This window comes from Perca fluviatilis, chromosome 22 (assembly GCF_010015445.1).
Source record: "Perca fluviatilis chromosome 22, GENO_Pfluv_1.0, whole genome shotgun sequence".
In the NCBI taxonomy this organism is placed as follows: Eukaryota; Metazoa; Chordata; class Actinopteri; order Perciformes; family Percidae; genus Perca; species Perca fluviatilis.
In genome coordinates this window covers 16,672,202-16,690,020 of record NC_053133.1, presented here as the reverse complement: position 1 = coordinate 16,690,020, position 17,819 = coordinate 16,672,202, and the positions used below count along the sequence as shown (strand labels likewise).

At 40.7% G+C, this 17,819-nt stretch overlaps 2 protein-coding genes across 2 annotated transcripts in view; both read right to left on the bottom strand.

Moving 5' to 3' along the window:
* Nucleotides 1-2: 2 nt before the first annotated feature.
* On the bottom strand, nucleotides 3-7,525 carry cry-dash (cryptochrome DASH). Its single transcript, XM_039790501.1, has 14 exons — nucleotides 7,342-7,525; nucleotides 6,362-6,534; nucleotides 5,756-5,849; nucleotides 5,527-5,657; nucleotides 5,240-5,388; nucleotides 4,720-4,808; nucleotides 4,535-4,608; nucleotides 4,335-4,424; nucleotides 4,114-4,193; nucleotides 3,977-4,036; nucleotides 3,680-3,837; nucleotides 3,338-3,457; nucleotides 731-907; nucleotides 3-517 (listed from the first exon to the last, which is right to left on the bottom strand). The coding sequence occupies exons 1-14, from the start codon at nucleotides 7,402-7,404 to the stop codon at nucleotides 410-412; spliced, it is 1,566 nt and encodes a 521-aa protein (XP_039646435.1). The 5' UTR covers nucleotides 7,405-7,525; the 3' UTR covers nucleotides 3-409.
* A 1,788-nt stretch (nucleotides 7,526-9,313) lies between these two features.
* The window catches only part of map3k22 (mitogen-activated protein kinase kinase kinase 22), a 40,024-nt gene continuing 31,518 nt past the window's right edge, over nucleotides 9,314-17,819 (bottom strand). Inside the window, exons 13-18 of the mRNA XM_039790123.1 lie at nucleotides 17,204-17,371; nucleotides 15,717-15,865; nucleotides 15,432-15,563; nucleotides 13,726-13,855; nucleotides 12,289-12,466; nucleotides 9,314-11,443 (exon numbers count right to left, since the gene is read on the bottom strand). Coding sequence (XP_039646057.1) covers nucleotides 11,215-11,443; nucleotides 12,289-12,466; nucleotides 13,726-13,855; nucleotides 15,432-15,563; nucleotides 15,717-15,865; nucleotides 17,204-17,371 — 986 coding nt within the window. The 3' untranslated portion in view covers nucleotides 9,314-11,214. The remainder of the gene's footprint in view (nucleotides 11,444-12,288; nucleotides 12,467-13,725; nucleotides 13,856-15,431; nucleotides 15,564-15,716; nucleotides 15,866-17,203; nucleotides 17,372-17,819) is intronic.

The following is a 17,819-nucleotide window of genomic DNA, read 5'->3' as shown; positions in this document are numbered from 1 at the left end:
AATACAATTCAATTTGGCATTTTTATTTTGTAACAGCCACAAATAGGCAACCTCTGAACTGTATATCCAAACAGACAGAAGGAGACTGCAATAAAAGCAATTTGCACAAAAACATCAGCAGACAGCTTATTCACTGCATCAAAACTGAAAACCCCAGTGTGACTTTCACTGTTGCTGCATAAGAGGAAACAAGTCAATAAAAGGCGCTTAATGAGGGCTATTACTCTCAAGAACTGATGTTGAGATCAGTCAACTTCAAGTATTAAAGCGCGAATATTGCCTCAAATCCTAATCAGACAACTTCCCTGAATCAATACGAGAGTGGCGCAACACTGATTTTTACAGAAAACAGTCAAATTTGCATCATAGGAGCTTCCATCCACACGTTCGGTGTTTTTTTTAAGGAAAATCACAGGTTTTTGCTTCTGGAGAAATAGAAATCTATGCCTCTGTCCCGATGTTGTTTGGGGGTCTGAGATGGGCCTTTCTTTCCTCTTGGTGAAGGCCCTGTGCCACTCTGGGGGAAAAAAGGAATCAAACCGTTACTTTGATGGTTTAAAAGACAGCGAGGCAACATTGTCTCTTTCAAGTTAAAACTATTAAATATTATTGTTTGCTAGTGGTGAACGAAGTAAACAAAAAAATAAAAATAAAAAAATAAAGAGGACAGAAAAGGTATCACAGCAGCAGCACCTAATACTATCCACTTCCCTTTCTCTCAAACACCCACCGGTTTCTTGTTAATGTGTCTGCTCCATTCGGGCGCCGTGATGATGGGGGCGGGGTAGGTCTCACCAAGGGACACATGAGCATGTGACAGCGAAGCAGTGCTGAGGGTCCAGGGCGTGTGCACGTCAGCTCCCCTGATCCCCTGCAGCTCAGGCACCCACAGCCGCACATAGTCACCCTAAAACAGATGCATGGGTAACCAAAAAAATGACTCAACAAGTGACTGAAATTTCTATATTACAGCTTTCTTCACATTTTCCTGGTTTCATCACTATCATGTGACAGCAAACAATGCCACGTTCCAAACAAAAGGGAAATGAAACTACTGTAACGATTCACACATCTATCTATCTATCTATCTATAAATTGCAGGAACGTCTGTCTGTGTGGGTGTTACGCACATATCTCTAGAACTGTTAGTCCAATGGATTTCAAACTTGACAGGTGTCTTGCTACGGGCACGAGTAAGTGCAGAGCCAAGTCTGACGTTGTTTGTATTAGAAATGCAAAATATAGAAAGATCTCGACATGGAGTATATTGAGGATGACTGGCAGGAGACCACTGAAGTGGTTAAATCCACCTTTACATGTAATAGATTGAGAGAGACACAGCATGAAATATTACACCGTCTACACATAACTCCTTACATACTAAATAAGATGGACCGTCAGGTCTCACCTTTGTGTAACAAGTGTCATAGAGAGATTGGAACATATTACCATTTCTTCTGGCAATGTAAATTGATAAAAAGGTTTTGGGGTACAATTTCACAGGAACTAAGAGGCATCTTTCATGCAAAAGTTAAGAGGGACCCAGGCCTTTTCATTCTTGGCCTCCCCTCAAGGGTGGTGACTCTAACCCGTTTAAAGTTCAAACTATGCGACAAATTGCTATTATTGGCTAGAAAATGTATTTTAATTAATTGGATCAATGATAAACCACCTACTGTCACTTTGAAATATTCAGGTATCTCCCTCATGAAAGACTTTACTTGCGAAGGGTAACGAGAGGTCTTTCAATGAAATGTGGGCTTCTCTACTTGACTACCAACCTGAGGATTTGGCTCGGCTAGTGATGAGGGGCCAGTTTTCTCTAAAATGGCAACGCCCACCTGGGTTAAATCCATAAGTGCCTTCTCTTGTACTGTGGTTCTCAAATACTGTCTTTTTTTTTTTTTTTTTTACTCCGCTTGATGTATCATTTCCCTGGTAAGAATAGATGGATGGCAATATGTATGTATATGTGTGTATATGTGTGTGTGTGTGTGTGTATATATATATATATATATATATATATATATATATATATATTATTATTATTTTTATTTTATCTATCTCCGTTACTGACATGATGGCAAAAAGTATAACTTGTGTTTCTGCTGAAAACCAATAAAAATTTGTTACAAAAAAAAGAAATGCTAAATATATTGTTAATTATATATCGGTAAAAGAAACACACATTGGCTTTTGCCGCTCTAGCCGCTGGCCACTCCCCCTCTCACACTGAAGACCAGAGACAGAGAGCAGTGGAGCTTTGGCAGCTAAAATGTGACATACACCTCAGACCCACAAAAATGTGCAAAGTAGCACTACTTTGGACTGTCTTTGACTTTGAATAAACAAACGACAAATCCCGAATTTAAGGACGTTTCAGAATCCCACACATGCAAAGCACAACCAGCTACAGACAACAAGTGGCAGACAGAGCGTGATGCCACTTATAGGCAGGCTATCTATCTAATAAAGCGAGACGTATCTGTATGTATGTGTGTCCGTGTTTGGGGGGAAGGTAACCTGCACATCACAAGCAACAGGGAGGGGGACTCTTTTCTATTGTATTAAATTGCTTTGAGCTGGCAGAACATAATAATCTTGGAGATTATTCCTTTACAGCGCTGTGCAATGCGAGAAAATCTCAGCAATGAACCGGGCAGACACAGCAGTTTTCATCAGACTCGGGTTAATTAAGTCTACTGCTAATTTACAACACTAATAACATTGCCGTTGCCAAAATACCCCCGTGAATCAAATCCATACTTCACCGTTAACCTTCAAGCCACTAAACCTGTATGGAAATGAGCACCTCTGCTGAAGTGTTAAATTTGTTAACGATCATACGACACAAGACATTTCTCTCCACCCACACACACCCACCCACCCACCCACACACCCACCACACACACACACACACACACACACACACACACACACACACACACACACACACGTTCTGGGCTATGTGCTGATTAGCTCTCAAAACGGGCCAGATGGGTAGCACACTGCCATGAGTCCATGATGCTAATGTCTGATTACTCCACATTGTCATTGTGATATTTTGTGATTACATTCTGAATCTGCCCTGTTCTCTGTCAGGTAAATATAGTAGTACAATGTCTTCCTCTAATGTAGAAGTAGCCTACACTGTAAGTCAGTAGCAGGCTATACAGTGGAGTTGCATATTAAGTGGTTTGGGGTCCTTCTGTAAGTAATTTTGGGGTACAATTTGGTTTTGAAGAATTCTACAAGCAGCAATACCAAAGGCCAAGCAATCGCCCGTTACAAACAGGCACATTTTCAATGGGCACTGCACTAGTCTTCTCAAACATACATTGTTGTCGTAGTCGAGGCCTTGCTTGATCATGTTGAACTTCCTGTTCTCTCTGGGGTCATTTCCTATGCCAGCGCTGTATAGCCAGTTGCCATAGTTGCTGCAGACATCATGGTCAATCTTTAAAGGAAAATATGAATAATATTATTATAAATAATATGAGGCACTTGTGAGTATCATCATCTATACATAAATATAAAAGGAATCAAGTGCTGAGCTAAGTATTTAAGAAACTAATTATTCCACATCTCAATAATCCATTTATTACATAATTAATTATGTCCTTAAAAAAAAATACCATTTTGCTTTTCAAAAGTTAAAACTGATTTAAAACCTACTTACCAGAAGGTATTCAAACCACTCAGCTCCCATCCTCCAATCGAGGCCCAGGTCTTTTATGAGGAAGCTAGCAACATTTTGCCGCCCCCTGTTGGACATAAAGCCCGTCATTGCCAACTCCCTCATGTTGGCATCCACGAAGGGCACTCCTGTTTGTCCCTCTGTAGTTACAAATTATATTTATTTTCAGCTACTGATACATATGTTGTGCATACACTTTCAATGCACACATTTCAAGACACTTATTGATTTTTTTTTATTAAGGAACAATGCAAACAAAAAAGGGAAAATGGAACAAACCTTTCCATGCATTGAAAAGCTTCATGTCCTTTTTCCATGGAACAGATTTGTCCTGAAGTCCTAAAATAAAATTACCATGAGCATTACATTAATTTATAGAGTGTTAAAAAAATCTGTTAAACTTGAGCTCATTTTACCTTTGATTTGAAACAATCTGTTTCCGTACTTGACACCTACAAACTTAAAGTAATCCCTCCACAAAAGTTCAAATATGACCCTGAAAGAAAGCAGTGAAGACAAATGTGTATTATTTGCCACTAAATAGTGGCCTATGCATAGATATAATAGATAGAATAGATTTTATTGTTTTGTATCTCACTCAGCTAAGAATTCCAGTCCTTTCTAACTCCAGACTCACCAGTATGTGCTCTGATTGGCTGTTCGCTCCCTCTCATACTGTTGGATCTGATGATAAATATACCTGGGTGAAATGCAACCCATTGCCAGCCTGCAGAATGCCAGAGGAGCACCGTTATATATAGATATATTTCTAAGAAATGGAACATTAAACTCTAGTAAGTAGGCATTCAGCAGAGGAAATAGTACAATAACACCTACCAAGGTGCAAATTTAGTGGAATAATCCACACCAGTCAAGCCATTACGAGTTTCCTTGTAAGTTGCAACTGCATCCTACAAAACAGACAACATATATTTATTACATATACAGTACATAGTAGATAATATAAATATGAGTTTTATAAGCAGCCGTTAGTGCCTGTTTGTAATGGAAATTGTACTCACAGTGTCCCAGAAATAGTGTTTGAGTCTGGCCAGAGCTTGACTTTCACCACCACTGCAGGGAAAGGCTGAGCGAGGATCAGCTACAGGCTCTAGAGGAATAAGACAAGAGAAGCATTTCAGCATCCGACTGATTTCATACACGTTGAACACTCCCTGATGTGCATTAAGACGCACATAATCGTAAAAGCTTAAATCATATACATGGAATTCAAGCCTGTCTGCTCGCTCACTGGCACTTAATGAGGAAATCTGTGCTCAGCAGTCTGAAAGTAGCAGCAGTGTGGATTTACTTAATAGAGGCACTGCATAAAATGAACAATTTGTGCTTCCTTATTGCCAGTAGCATGTACACAAAAGTTAATTTAATGAGTGTATACAATAAATGTACAGGAATTTGTCTTGGTGATACAAATTCACAGAAAATAAAGACACAAAGGGGAAGCGCAATATATAATGTATGATTCATACAGTTTGAATTAAAGCATTTGGATTGAGCAGATAATAAATTAGAATGTTGTACCTGTCTGTTCCAGGTCCTCTGCTGTAGGAATGGCTCCCTCCTCCAGCCCTTGGGGGAGAGGCTTTAACTGCTCGGGGGTTGGGAACAGAGGCCTCACCCTGCTCTGGGTCTCCGCTGCTTTCCTGAACTGAGTGTAAACATCAGGCAGCCTAACAAACCAGGAGTAAATGTTACAAGATATTCTAAAAATTACTTAATCTAAATCTCTCATAAAATTGCCAGAATCAAAACAGGACGTTAAGCCGGGCTTGGAGGCTTTGTCCCAGGCAAGCCATATCCTCTTTCACCTGGATATGTGGTGAAATGGAAGATCCTCTCTGTGGTACAGTGTAGACCCCCAGCAGGTGTGAACTTTGACCTTCATCTGTGCACAGACATCCTTCACTCGTTTCTCGACATTAAGTTCTTCCGAAGTTACCTGGAACATGAGCGCATGAAGGAAAAACTGTAAAATCACCAGACGATGTCATGTAAAGTCGTGATAATTACAATAAGAGGGAGACTGTTCAAAATTACCTCTTCATGGAAAGCCACAGTGCTGACAGAGTCCAGTTGCTTGAGAAGTTCGGCAACTACCTCCTCTGGCTTACCCCGTCTCACCACAAGGTTGCTGTCTCACACACACACACACACACACACACACACACACACACACACACACACACACACACACACACACACACACACACACACACACACACACACACACACACACACACACACACACACACACACACACACACACACACACACACAAAATAAGTCCCAGTCAACACCATCCCAGGCAAGCTGCATCCTGGGTAGAGAGCTAGTAACTTCCTCCTCGCTGAACAGATTATGTTAACATAAACATAACACTCTATAAGCTCAGGTGTGTCCTGATCCTGTTACATCTTTATCAATTAAATCCTAAAAAGCAGAGTGTTCGTGTAACAATAACATGATACATACTGTACGATCACAATCATGTTTAAACATTGCAAACACATTATGGGTCTTTAATGCTATTACAAAGACAATGCTAAACTGTGGAAAAAGTCAACAAGTTAGATAAAGCAGTAGAAGACAAATACATTGAGGTCATACACAGTAAGACAAGTAAACAAACATCTGTTTAGTTACCTGCCCTTGTTGAGCAATGTGTTTCTGAGGTCCCTGATACTCTCCAGTAAGAAGCGCAAACGAAAAGGACCAGTCTTTGGTAGGTTGTAGTTGTACGTTCCCACATAATGTCTAGGGTCGAAGCAGTACAGTGGGACAATGTACTCTGCATTTCTTTGAGCCCAGTGGAAAAGCTGCATGTAGTACAAAGTATGGGTTATACCATCATCTCTTAGGAAAAGTGATGACTTGATTACAGCAAACACTTAAAAATAGTATATATATATATATATATATATATATATACTATTTTTAAGTATATATATATATATATATACATACTATGACCAAACTGCTAAACTACTTCTGGGAGTGCACTGCTATTGTATACAACTAAACCATGCCAGCTATTGTTGAAAGCACATAACCTGAAATCTAATTTTATGTTTAAGGGACACTAAAAGTATGCCAATGCATGTTCATGTGCAACATTTGGAAAATCCCGTCTTTTATTTTGAAAAATGAAACCTGAAGTCGTAGCTAGCTAGCTAGCTACGACTACCATGAAGCTAGCTAGCTAGCTACATGATGTAACGTTATCCATTTTCCTGACTTGAGGAACCTTTGTCTTACAACCACGCTATACATGAAATTACAAGGTGGGGACGAAAGGCAGGTTATGTAGCATATTTTGACATATCATTTGTGCAGTTTTTGTGATGAATTAAAAATGTCTGATCATTTAACTTTGAAGAGGCTTTTATTGTCGAAGATAAAACGCCGGAAGTAACATTGTTTTTGCTGGGCGAAACCTATGGGCGAAACTAGCTTGATGCTAGTGCCAAACACACTACATAATAAGATCAAAATGTTCTCTCAAAATACTACACGTCAGGCACACAACGTGCAACAGGCACGTTTACGTGTAACGTCAAGTTAAACAGTTGCTCTGAAGTTGAAAGACGACTAACGTTATATGGATCTGTAACAGATTGTCTTACCTCGTTGTCGTGGAGACGCAAGTCGTTTCTTAGTAAACATATGACTATACGGGAGGTAGACATACTTGTAGTTTTCAATATAGCAGCAATAGTTGACTATTGTTTATCTGCAACGTATCAGAGAGCAGCGTCTGTCGGTCCTTACTCAGTGCCTGGCCAACAGTGTTATGTCATTCGCGAATGAGTCGTTCAAACAAACGAATCTTTTAGGTGAACGACAAGATCCGAATCTCTTTTTGAAAAGATCCGTTTTTTTCTCAGTTTACCGAAGATGAATTGGAGCACTGCCGTTTTCAGCACCTGTTGTTTCACAAATGTATCTAATTCAGTGTAGAATTGTGTGACTTTTACTTGGTAAAATCTCCTAACTGATACAGTAAAAATGTTTCAGTAGGCTATAGTCAGAGATGTTTTTGGGACCTTTATTCAGGAAAATGTCTAAATTGAAAAATGTCTGAATTTATGCATTTGGTTATACATTGATGATCAGTTTCAATGATGTAAGATTAGATGTAAAAAGATTAGACTATATCTATTGATTTGTTTTGTGAAATCTTAATTTTGGCTCTTCTGTAACAAATGAGGACTCTTATTCCTCCATGACAAATATGTACAATGCACTGTTGTGGCTCCAGCAGTGTTCGTGCTTCCCTCAAGGTAGTTGAGTTGGGTCACTATATAGGCTACTGGGGATAGACTTGTTCAAAGCTTTAAAATGGAAAATATTTACTGATCGCAATCAACTTCTAAAAAAAGCCTTGGACCCATTTGCAGGTTTTTCTGCTTTTGTATTGGCCGACCTCTGGGAGGAGAATTTATATATCATGCAAACTGCATATTGAAATTGCTTCATGAAACGCTGCAGACTGTGTCCTAAATGTGGATACTGGCTGCATAATCACCTTGATACCAGAGGCTTTGTACAACCAACACTTCTCCCTTAACCCCCTCATAATATACAATCAAATTTCTGTTTGGTGGAGCAAATTGAAGAGATCCCCTTGCTTGGACTTTTACAAGCCACTGTTACCTGTGGCTCAAGGTGTCTTTCCGTTTTCCTCATGGTGGCTAGTACACATGAAGGTGTGCTGGGTTTCAATTTGTTCAGAGCTTTTGACTGGACAATCTCTACTGACCCCAACAAGCGTTTTAGGACCATCTGCAGGCTCTCCTCCACAAGGCCTACCTGCAAACATATAGGGTTGGTGTTATGTAGATGAAATGTGGCGTGGGTCTACTGTGTAAGGGTTTTCACCGGTGCGTCGAGTGTTTCTCCCACATTCAGTGAATATAAACGCTGGTTCATCAACATTAAAAAACAAAACATATTTCAGTAAAGAGCTCCAGTCGTGCCCTATGGTCGTGCCTCACACCCAAGCTACCATCTCTTCCATCCCAGCTGACCTCTGCCCTCTAAACTCTCAGGGCCACCTCAGTGATATGTACGGGTTTACACCGAGTAATCCGGTTCCTCCCACATTCAATGCATATATTCAATGACAATTTAAACAATAATAACCTAATTTCTGTTTTACATATCATTTGTAAAAGCTGTAAATATTCAGACTCATCTTCAGATTGAACTCAGACTGAAGTTAAAGAGCAAAGAACGCAGTGGAGGTTTACACCTAGTCTTGTTTTAAAGATGGTTCATATGTTGACTTTTTTTTTTTTTTTATCATGAATAAAAATGCAATCCATTAATCAATTAAGTTGTCCACAGGAAAGAGGATGGATTCAAATATATATCAATTAGGTTATAAAATAATTATACATTTTGAAGCATGTGTGGTAACAATTCTCTCTCTTTGTCCTCATCATCGGTTGTAACCCGGTGTAGTGCAAAATAATTTAGATATTAGCGCCATAGAAAAAAACTAGAGTAACTGCTTTGTGGATACAACTCATTCCTTTGATATACAGTAAAGGGCAATGTGATCACAAAACAACATAAGAAAATCAAACAAGAAAATAGTTTTAGACCTTGGATTTATTAAGTTAAATGTACAAAAGATCAATGACTTGATACATTTCATGTTTCAAAGCTTTGTCACTTAAGACAAAAACAAACGAATCGAAAGCCTCCCAGTCTTTTCATGTTGCCTTCCAGCTCTCAAAGAGACAATCATACATCACAGTACAATCTACTGTATAACGAGCTATTTCATCAAATAGATTTGTATATAATGTAAAGAAATTTCCTACAAAAGTGCAGAACAATATGTATTTACAGTATAATCTTTATTTTTTCATATAAAAGAACTTCAGCAAATCCTGTGTGTGCTCTCTACTGAACAGCTGCTCACCTTATTAAGAAGCTTTCTGCTTTGGCAGTGAACATTTGTGTTTATAAGCAGATTCAGATAAGGCACTGACAAAGGTCCAAAAAACAGATTTGAACAATCTTTAAGTGCCACTGTATTACAGCTAGTCACTACACCTCCAACTTCAATCTCCCCAGTTAAAGTTTCATCTCAACTCCATTTTAAAGAATACAGCATTTAGCTACGTATTTCCAACTTGACCCTTTATGGCGACTTGTAATATGATCTCAAATGACATCACTCAGAGCAAGGTGTGCTGTCAAGTAGCCATTAAGTGACCCATTTATAGTGTGGAAAGCAAAGTAAAGGCATGGGGTGACTGGATTCATACTGAAGTTAAAACAAAAACGTAAAAGAGACGCATAATTCAATAGAACTTCACATCTTTTCATACTCAACACAATGTGACGTCAATGCATCTGATTTGGTCTGTGCACGAAGCTGCCGTAACATGGAAAAGGCTATAGGGCTCTAAGGTGACAAAACAATCCAACATGACTAATACTGCACATGAACTTAGCCTAAAGTTTCTGCAACTTTTCTTTGGCCACTTTTTTCCAATGGAGTCGAGGCTCACTGCATGGGAAGCTGGAATGGCTGTCACAGACTCCAACAGTGTTGGTATTGCTTAATAGACATTGCACAATGATGCAAAAGTTTGGTTCTTTTTTTCTTTACACAATTCTCCATACAAAATGATTTTTTTTTAAAAATGCTTCAAATAGAAAAATATCTCCTCAGTTGATTATCCTGCATGTTGGAAATGTTTCAATGCATGATATCAAAAGTGCAATGTTGACAGTCCTAAATGGGGTTCTGAGTGCCATGAAAGTAGGGTAATGCAACCCTCTAAGATGTTTAAAAAAAAGACATTCTTACTTACAAATTCTTATTGTAAGGCGTTGACAAAAATTTATTTATATTTTTTAAGTGACAATAGAAAACTCATCGGCTAAGATGACTTTGTCTGTGTTATTGTACGTCATATAAAAATATTTTACCATTTAATTTCACACCCAGCTAACTGAGACTGATGAGTTACTTACAGTACTATCCGATGTGATCAATGTCACCAGTCAGTCACGCTTACATAGTGTCTGGCCAAACCTGGACAATGTCCTGTGACAGAAAATGACAGTAAAGACCCAGAAAGCTTGAGACGACACTGCTCTCTAACTTGGGTCACTTTTCCTGCTCTTGTTAAAAGGACAGCAGTCTGCAGCTTGTGAGACTGCTAAGTGCTTTCTCGCGAGTCCCCTCCTGAGGCGACACACTGCGACGCCTCGGAGGACTCTGGAGGTCTGACAGCAGTCAACCTGGCCTCTCCGTGAGTAATCCAGGTTGTGCTAGTTGGTGAGAGACGCAGGGGTCCTGACAAGGCAGATACTGGTGATAGATGGCAGGGCAGGAATTTGAAGTGATGCTGAGCCCTGGAGTCTGGTGACGAAAGAGAGTGGGGCCCTGGGGATGGGGCGGGCCAGAGAGGAGTGGAGGTCCCGGGACCGCAGAGGCCTCACAGGCAAGGGGAGGGGAGGGGGGTCCGCCGGTCTCAGAAGCAGCCCTGGACGAACGGGTGGCTGAGCAGAACGTCTGCAGTGGGCCGCCACTTCTCCTCCACAAACACCTGCCGCAGAAAGTCCCTGCCTGCGTCGGACACACCATCGGGAAGCACAGGCTTTGTAGGCTGGGTGGCAATCTTAAAAATGGCTGCCATGGCCTCGTACTCGGCCCATGGAGGTTTCTGGGTCAACATTTCCACGACCGTGCAGGCAACACTCCTGAGGACAAACAACATCCAGCAGGGTTGGTTGATTGTGAGAACATCTAATTTAAATCACATTGGCATCAAATATTAGTTCATTTCAAGTAGTTCAAGTTCAAGTAGATTAATGGGTTATGTTTCTATGCATTTATGTTTATACTTATTGTACAAATTGGGGTTGTACGCCACGGCATGTATATTACAGCTGTAACTGGTTTTATTTCCCCGTAATACAGTAAACTTGAACTGAACTGTCACCTGCAATTGGCTCACATACAGTACATACCACCAAAACAAGGCTGAAATATTGCTACATGATTGTACCTGCATTATTTACACGACAGCACTTTTTTAAAATGACCACAATGACCGAAAAGAGACATACACATATACATACACACATAAGATCAATAGATCATATCATATATCAATCACATAGTCATATTCATTAAAACTGTTGTTGTACTAGCACTATGTTATTTACTGCATTGGGTTACATTATATGTTTCGGTGTTCCTGATGATTTATTCACCAACACAAATTTATAATTCTGTTTTGTAATACAGAATTAAGACAGCATTCATGTATTGGTGACTGCTAGGTGTATAACTATAACTGGTCTTACTTCATCACTAACACAACTGTTTCCATCCAATGTATTGCTTTACCACCCATTTATTGAGGTAACTTTATTGCTTTTTACTGCAATAGTGTATTTTTGTGCTTGTAATAAATATTTCTGTGCTACAACAGTCTAATATTGCTTTTACTGCAACAGTGTATTTTTGTGCTTGTAATAAATATTTCTGTGCTATATCCCCTCTGGGCCTCATTACAGTTCCATCTTATCATATTCCTTACCATACATCAGCTTTGCGCCCATAGCCCTCCCCATTGATGACTTCAGGGCTCATCCAGTAGGGGGTGCCAGTGACGGACTTGATTCCTGTACCAGACATGCAGATGGTCTGGATACGTTTGCTGGCTCCAAAGTCTCCCAGCTTCACGTTCCCTGTGGAGTCTCTCAGGATGTTAGCACCTGGCGGAACGAAACAAAATGAGCTCAGAGGTATTTAAGAGTCTCCCGAGGACTGTCAATATCCTGGGATACTTTGACTTTGGTTCAATTAATGTAGTTATGGTGCGGTTACAAAGTGCATGGGCCATCACGTCAACTGAATGAACAACCTAAGGGGGAAGGTAAACTTTTCCTCTGGCTTGGATGGAACACTGGCAGAATTATTTATAAAATGTCAAAGTATACCTTTTAGCAATCTTTATAAAAATACCACAATGACTCAAATCTACAAACACCTTTGCCTCATCAGAAAAGTAAATATTGCATCAACTGTCTGCTTTCACATGGATTGAACCCCAACACCCTTCCTCCTTCTTCTTTGGTCATTTTCCGACATGTAGCTGTGTCTATCCCATTTCCTTTAGGCGCTCCACTTGTTTGATCAGTGACTAAAGTACACCACTCACCACTCACTCTCTCCACACCCAGTGTAGGATGGAGGGCTGCAGAGAAGAGATTGAGAGTGACTATAACTGTAAATATGTGACCTTTACTCTTAACTTCTCCGTTCTTTAACCTGTTTCCACTGCCTGTATGTTAGAAGAATGTGTCACAGTCGCCATTAAATCATGTTAACTGCATTTAAGGCTTTATTTGCCAACATTAAATTCACAGAAACTTTATAGTCTAATGTCACGGCTATGGTGCCAAGCGCTTTCCAAAAACCGCATGTGCTGACAGCTCTTTTACAACATACAGAGGAGCTCTTGTGTGGTGAGATGAGCACACACACCATATATTACACATGAAGAGCATTTTAAGTGGAAAATCCCACCCACATATATACTCTCATTGGGCCTGCCTGTGTCCTGTGAGACCTGCTATCTTTTTTCCCCAACCAGACGGTATATTTCCCTCTTCTTGGCCGTGGCTGAACGAAACAGTGACTCCCAAAAGCTGCGGGCAGCCAAACTAAAGCCTTCCCATCCGGCGTTACATTTTTAGACTGGCCAATTTCACCAGCATGGAGCCTAATATATCTCAAAGGGGAGTTCAAAATAGCACATTTTTTCCAGGCTCCTTCTGGAGACGGCGAATAACTAAATGAGGAAATGTCAACCAGAATAAAATGAATGAACCTGGAGTTTTCTCAGCAACGGTTGCTGCAATATGAACCATAAAGCAAGACTGTGTGTCTGCATCTCAAGTGTGTGTGTTCACTGGTTACAAATCCAATTAAAACCCTATCCTGACCTTTGCTAGCTTGCTGTTTTGGTTACCTTTGATGTCTCTGTGTACAATCATGTTGCTGTGCAGGTAGGAGACTCCTTGGAGGATCTGCCTGGTGTATCTCCTCGTCACCTTCTCTGTCAGGGCCCCATAGGCTTTTAGCTGGTCCTTTATTGAGCCCTGGAGAGCCAGCAAGAGAGCGAGAGTGAATGAGTGGAACTCAGCAAAGATTGAGAAATGTATTTATGGCCTTTATATTGCCTGTTAAAGTGCTCATATTATGCTTTTTGGCTTTTTCCCTTTCCTTTATTTTGTTCTCTATCTTTTTTGTGCACGTTATAGGTTAACAAAGTGAAAAAGCCCAAAGTCCACCCCAAAAGGGAATTACCATCTCCAATCAGAAAACACTGTTCACAAACTGCTCCCCTATTGTAGTCTAGCCTTTACTTCCGTGACTAACTTTGTAACACGTTATAATGCTCGCCTAGCTGCTAGCGTGGCACACCCTCATACTCTGCTTCTGACTGGCTAGTAGTCCTTACCTAGCTACTGCGCATGTGCGACTCCCAACAAAGATGGAACAGAAGTGCGATGCCTCACTCTGTAGCTAAAACCGAGAGCTCAACACACAGGGTGAAAAGAGGAGCTGCAGCAGTGTGCAGTACAAAAAAAAATATGTTGTGATTTTTGAAAATGAAACCATGTAAACCTATTCTGGTACAACCTCTAAAACAATTATGAACCTGAAAATGAGTATAATATGAGCACTTTAAAATTATTGTCACAGCTGTAGGGTATAAAATGATCTGCTTTGGAAGGACGTGTATAATGGATATGAAATGGTTCAGCGTCTGTCTGTCTTTAAGGAAAATAAGCATACTTGCAACATTTTCCAGCTGAAGCGGATTCATTTTGTTTTATTGAGAAAGCGTCCTCTCAGCCAATTTTAAAGTACAAAAACTGAGTATATAAACATACAACGTGCTGAAAGAAATCTGCATGATTTGAAATCCAAACACCTTCTATGTCCTGCATTTCCTTCCATTTCCTGTTTTCCGTTCCTCGTGAGGAAATCACAGGAGCAAAGACCTGATCCAGTAACACCTGTGACGCAGTTTAGGACTCACACAGTGAAAACAAAACTTCTCCCTCTTTGCTTTCAGCTGTCAGCAAGACACCTCAACAGCTCTCTGGCTCTCAGAGGGACACTTGCCCCCAGGGGTGACTAAAGTGTTATCGGTCAGCTACAGCGGTGCAGCCGTGCAGAGCAGTCACACACAAACTTGGCTTTGGCACCTACCCTCCTGTCCTGCCAAAAAACTCCAGTGAAACATAAACATTTCCAATTTCCAGACAATGTGTGACTAAGACACTCAACGCCACTCAGAAAAAAAATGCCCAGGAAATATTAAAACCAGGCTCAGTGACAGGGTCCACAGGCGACAGCAGCTCATTAAGGCGCTCATTTAGTGAGAAAATGATCTCATAAACTTAGCTGTTCTGCTGACATCCACCACTGAGAAAAGGTTTGTTGACAGCTGGTGACATTTCTAAATTGTTTTTTAGCAGATGTGGCCAGTGTGGGTTTGATTTGTTGTTTGTCTTCAAACGTCTGTGTACCTATCTCTGCAGCCAAAACAACTCAAAATATGACGTTCTCAGACATTTATCTGTATTGTATCTCAATCAAACTTCAATGACTGTGACTTATAAACGTTTCAATATATTCAAATGAAAAGCCCTGCAGAATACGCACCCCGGGCATAAACTCCACAAAAATGGTGAGTTTCCTCTGTTCAATGTCCCGAAGACAACCATAGTACTGTACTATCCGCTCATGATGCAGATTCTTCAGCAGCTGAATCTCACACTCCAGAGCATTCACCTCCTACAGAAAAACAAAATGTTTGAATTAAGGAAAGCACAGAGCACTTAAAATATGGAGCATTTTTAAACTTGAATCATAAAATCACTGTTTTATGCCCTAACATACACGCAGTCTGTGACTTATTCCAAACAGGTGTGAGGTGTTCTCTCTCACCTTGCTGGTTTCTTGACAGTCGGTATCAAAGGGCACCTGCTTGGCGGCCAGCTCACGGCCTGTGTCGGCATCATAACAGAGGTAGACCTCCCCGAATGCCCCGCGCCCCAGGAGCTTTCCTTGTCGCCAGTTGACTGGCGCCCGCGGCGCTGCAGAAACAAGAACACCACATGATGAAAACCCACCAGAAATTCATTAGGTTGCTAAGCCCCCAGAGGCAGACAGATCCACTGTGATATACTGATTTGAGAAAACACTGACGCATGCGTTAAAATCCACCCGCAAGACCCGACTGTACTTCACCAAGACCAGACGTCAAAAACCCACCGCAGGGTTGTTAACTAATTCCCACTGCAGACCCTCTCAGATAGGGAAAGCCCTGATATCGGAGTCAAACCACGATCAGCAGACAGAAAGCCGGCAAAACCTAAAGCATCTCAACAACTCTCATCTTCACAGGCCCAGACTCTGAGACTTTGTTTTGGTTTTAACAGGCTTCTTTGTGGCCGGGTTAGACAGTCTGAGAAAGACACCGGAGACTGACATGTCAACCGCAGACTGCTGAGCTGAGCTTTCGATTCATGACAAAGACAATTTCTGGGCAATGCATACTGCGGACTGAATGAGGACAGATGTGATAAGTGAGCCTATGGATGGATGATGAGAGGGGAATTCTGCATTTTTTCTACTCCCTCGGACTAAAAATCCAATCATGTTTGACAGCCATAGAGTATTCACTTAGAGGAAATTATCTTTGTCTTTAATTCTTGTAACTCCCCTTTTTTCATCTTGAACAATGAAGTCACACTGTTATTCATCAATTTGAGATGTAAATCCATTTGCCTTGCTTTGAGTTTTTATTTAATCTATATTTTGTAGTGCACCCAGGATGCCTTTCGACAAGGGCTGGGTACCATTTAAAATAGTTTAGATAATATGCTGATAGGACACCTGAGTTTCGGTACTAATACCATACTTTTTTTAAATTGCCTGACACCTCTAAATGTTAGCATATTTGCACTTCATATAAGAAGCTGTGCTCAAATGATAATCTGGTCTAAAAACAAGAACTTTGCTTTACTAAAATGGTCTTTTTTTTTGGTACAAAAAGAGGAGGGGAAGTTAGTTTTTTAAAGCCCACACATGTTCATGTTTACGAGTGCATAAATACGGTGGACATATGGTCGTATATACGCATGCACATTATGAGGTTTATAGCACTTAAGTAAAAAGTACAGAGGTTTGATACCCAGCCCAGCTCTTGGCAAGCAGAAGAAAAACAAAACTGAAACATTCTTCATTCATCTCTGGGTTATCAGTGAGGGTTTATGTCTCATTATCCACAGGAACCAGACAGATACAACACCAATCAACAACAAAGGCCCAGAATTGCAGTTTATTTAAGACTGTTTATATGTTTGGGTCAAATGTTCCTTCGGTGTTTCCTGTCCCTTCATTTTTAAAAGTTTTTAAGGGGGACTACTTACACTTGGCTGTACCACGCTGGCAGCTTTTGTCAGCGGTGCGGCCCAGAGAGCGCAGGTCGCTGTACTGCAGCGTACTACTGTCTCCATTGTAACTGCGCGTGCGACTGGAAGGAACCAGCTGAAACAGGTTCTCCTGCGGCATAAAGCTGCGCGGAAGTGTCCTGCGACCTGAAAACACACATATATATATAAAAAAAATAGACATATTAATGACTTTACACACATAGGCCACTGCATCTTTTGTTTGCACTGTGAATGATTTCTACACTGTTTTCACATAGTTACTTTACAGGTGTTGTGCATAAAGTGAGCTCTTGGCCAAGACTTAGGGCCAGCCAGAGCAGAGTGCCTCTCGCCACTCCGTCCCACTTCCCCTCAGACAGGAAGCATGGCGCTGTGTTTTTATACAAGTTCGGGTTCACCGCAGGGAAACGTAAATCATTGCTAGCCAAGGTTAGCCTCTGAGTAAGCAATTACTAGCAGCTGCCTGGAACAGCAAGCCAGGACTTCATGTACCAAATCTACCCAGAGAGCAAAACAAAAATGCAGATATTTGAAAATATTTTATCTGGAAGTGAAAAAGAAACGATAGAAATGTGAGGAGGAGGCACTGTGA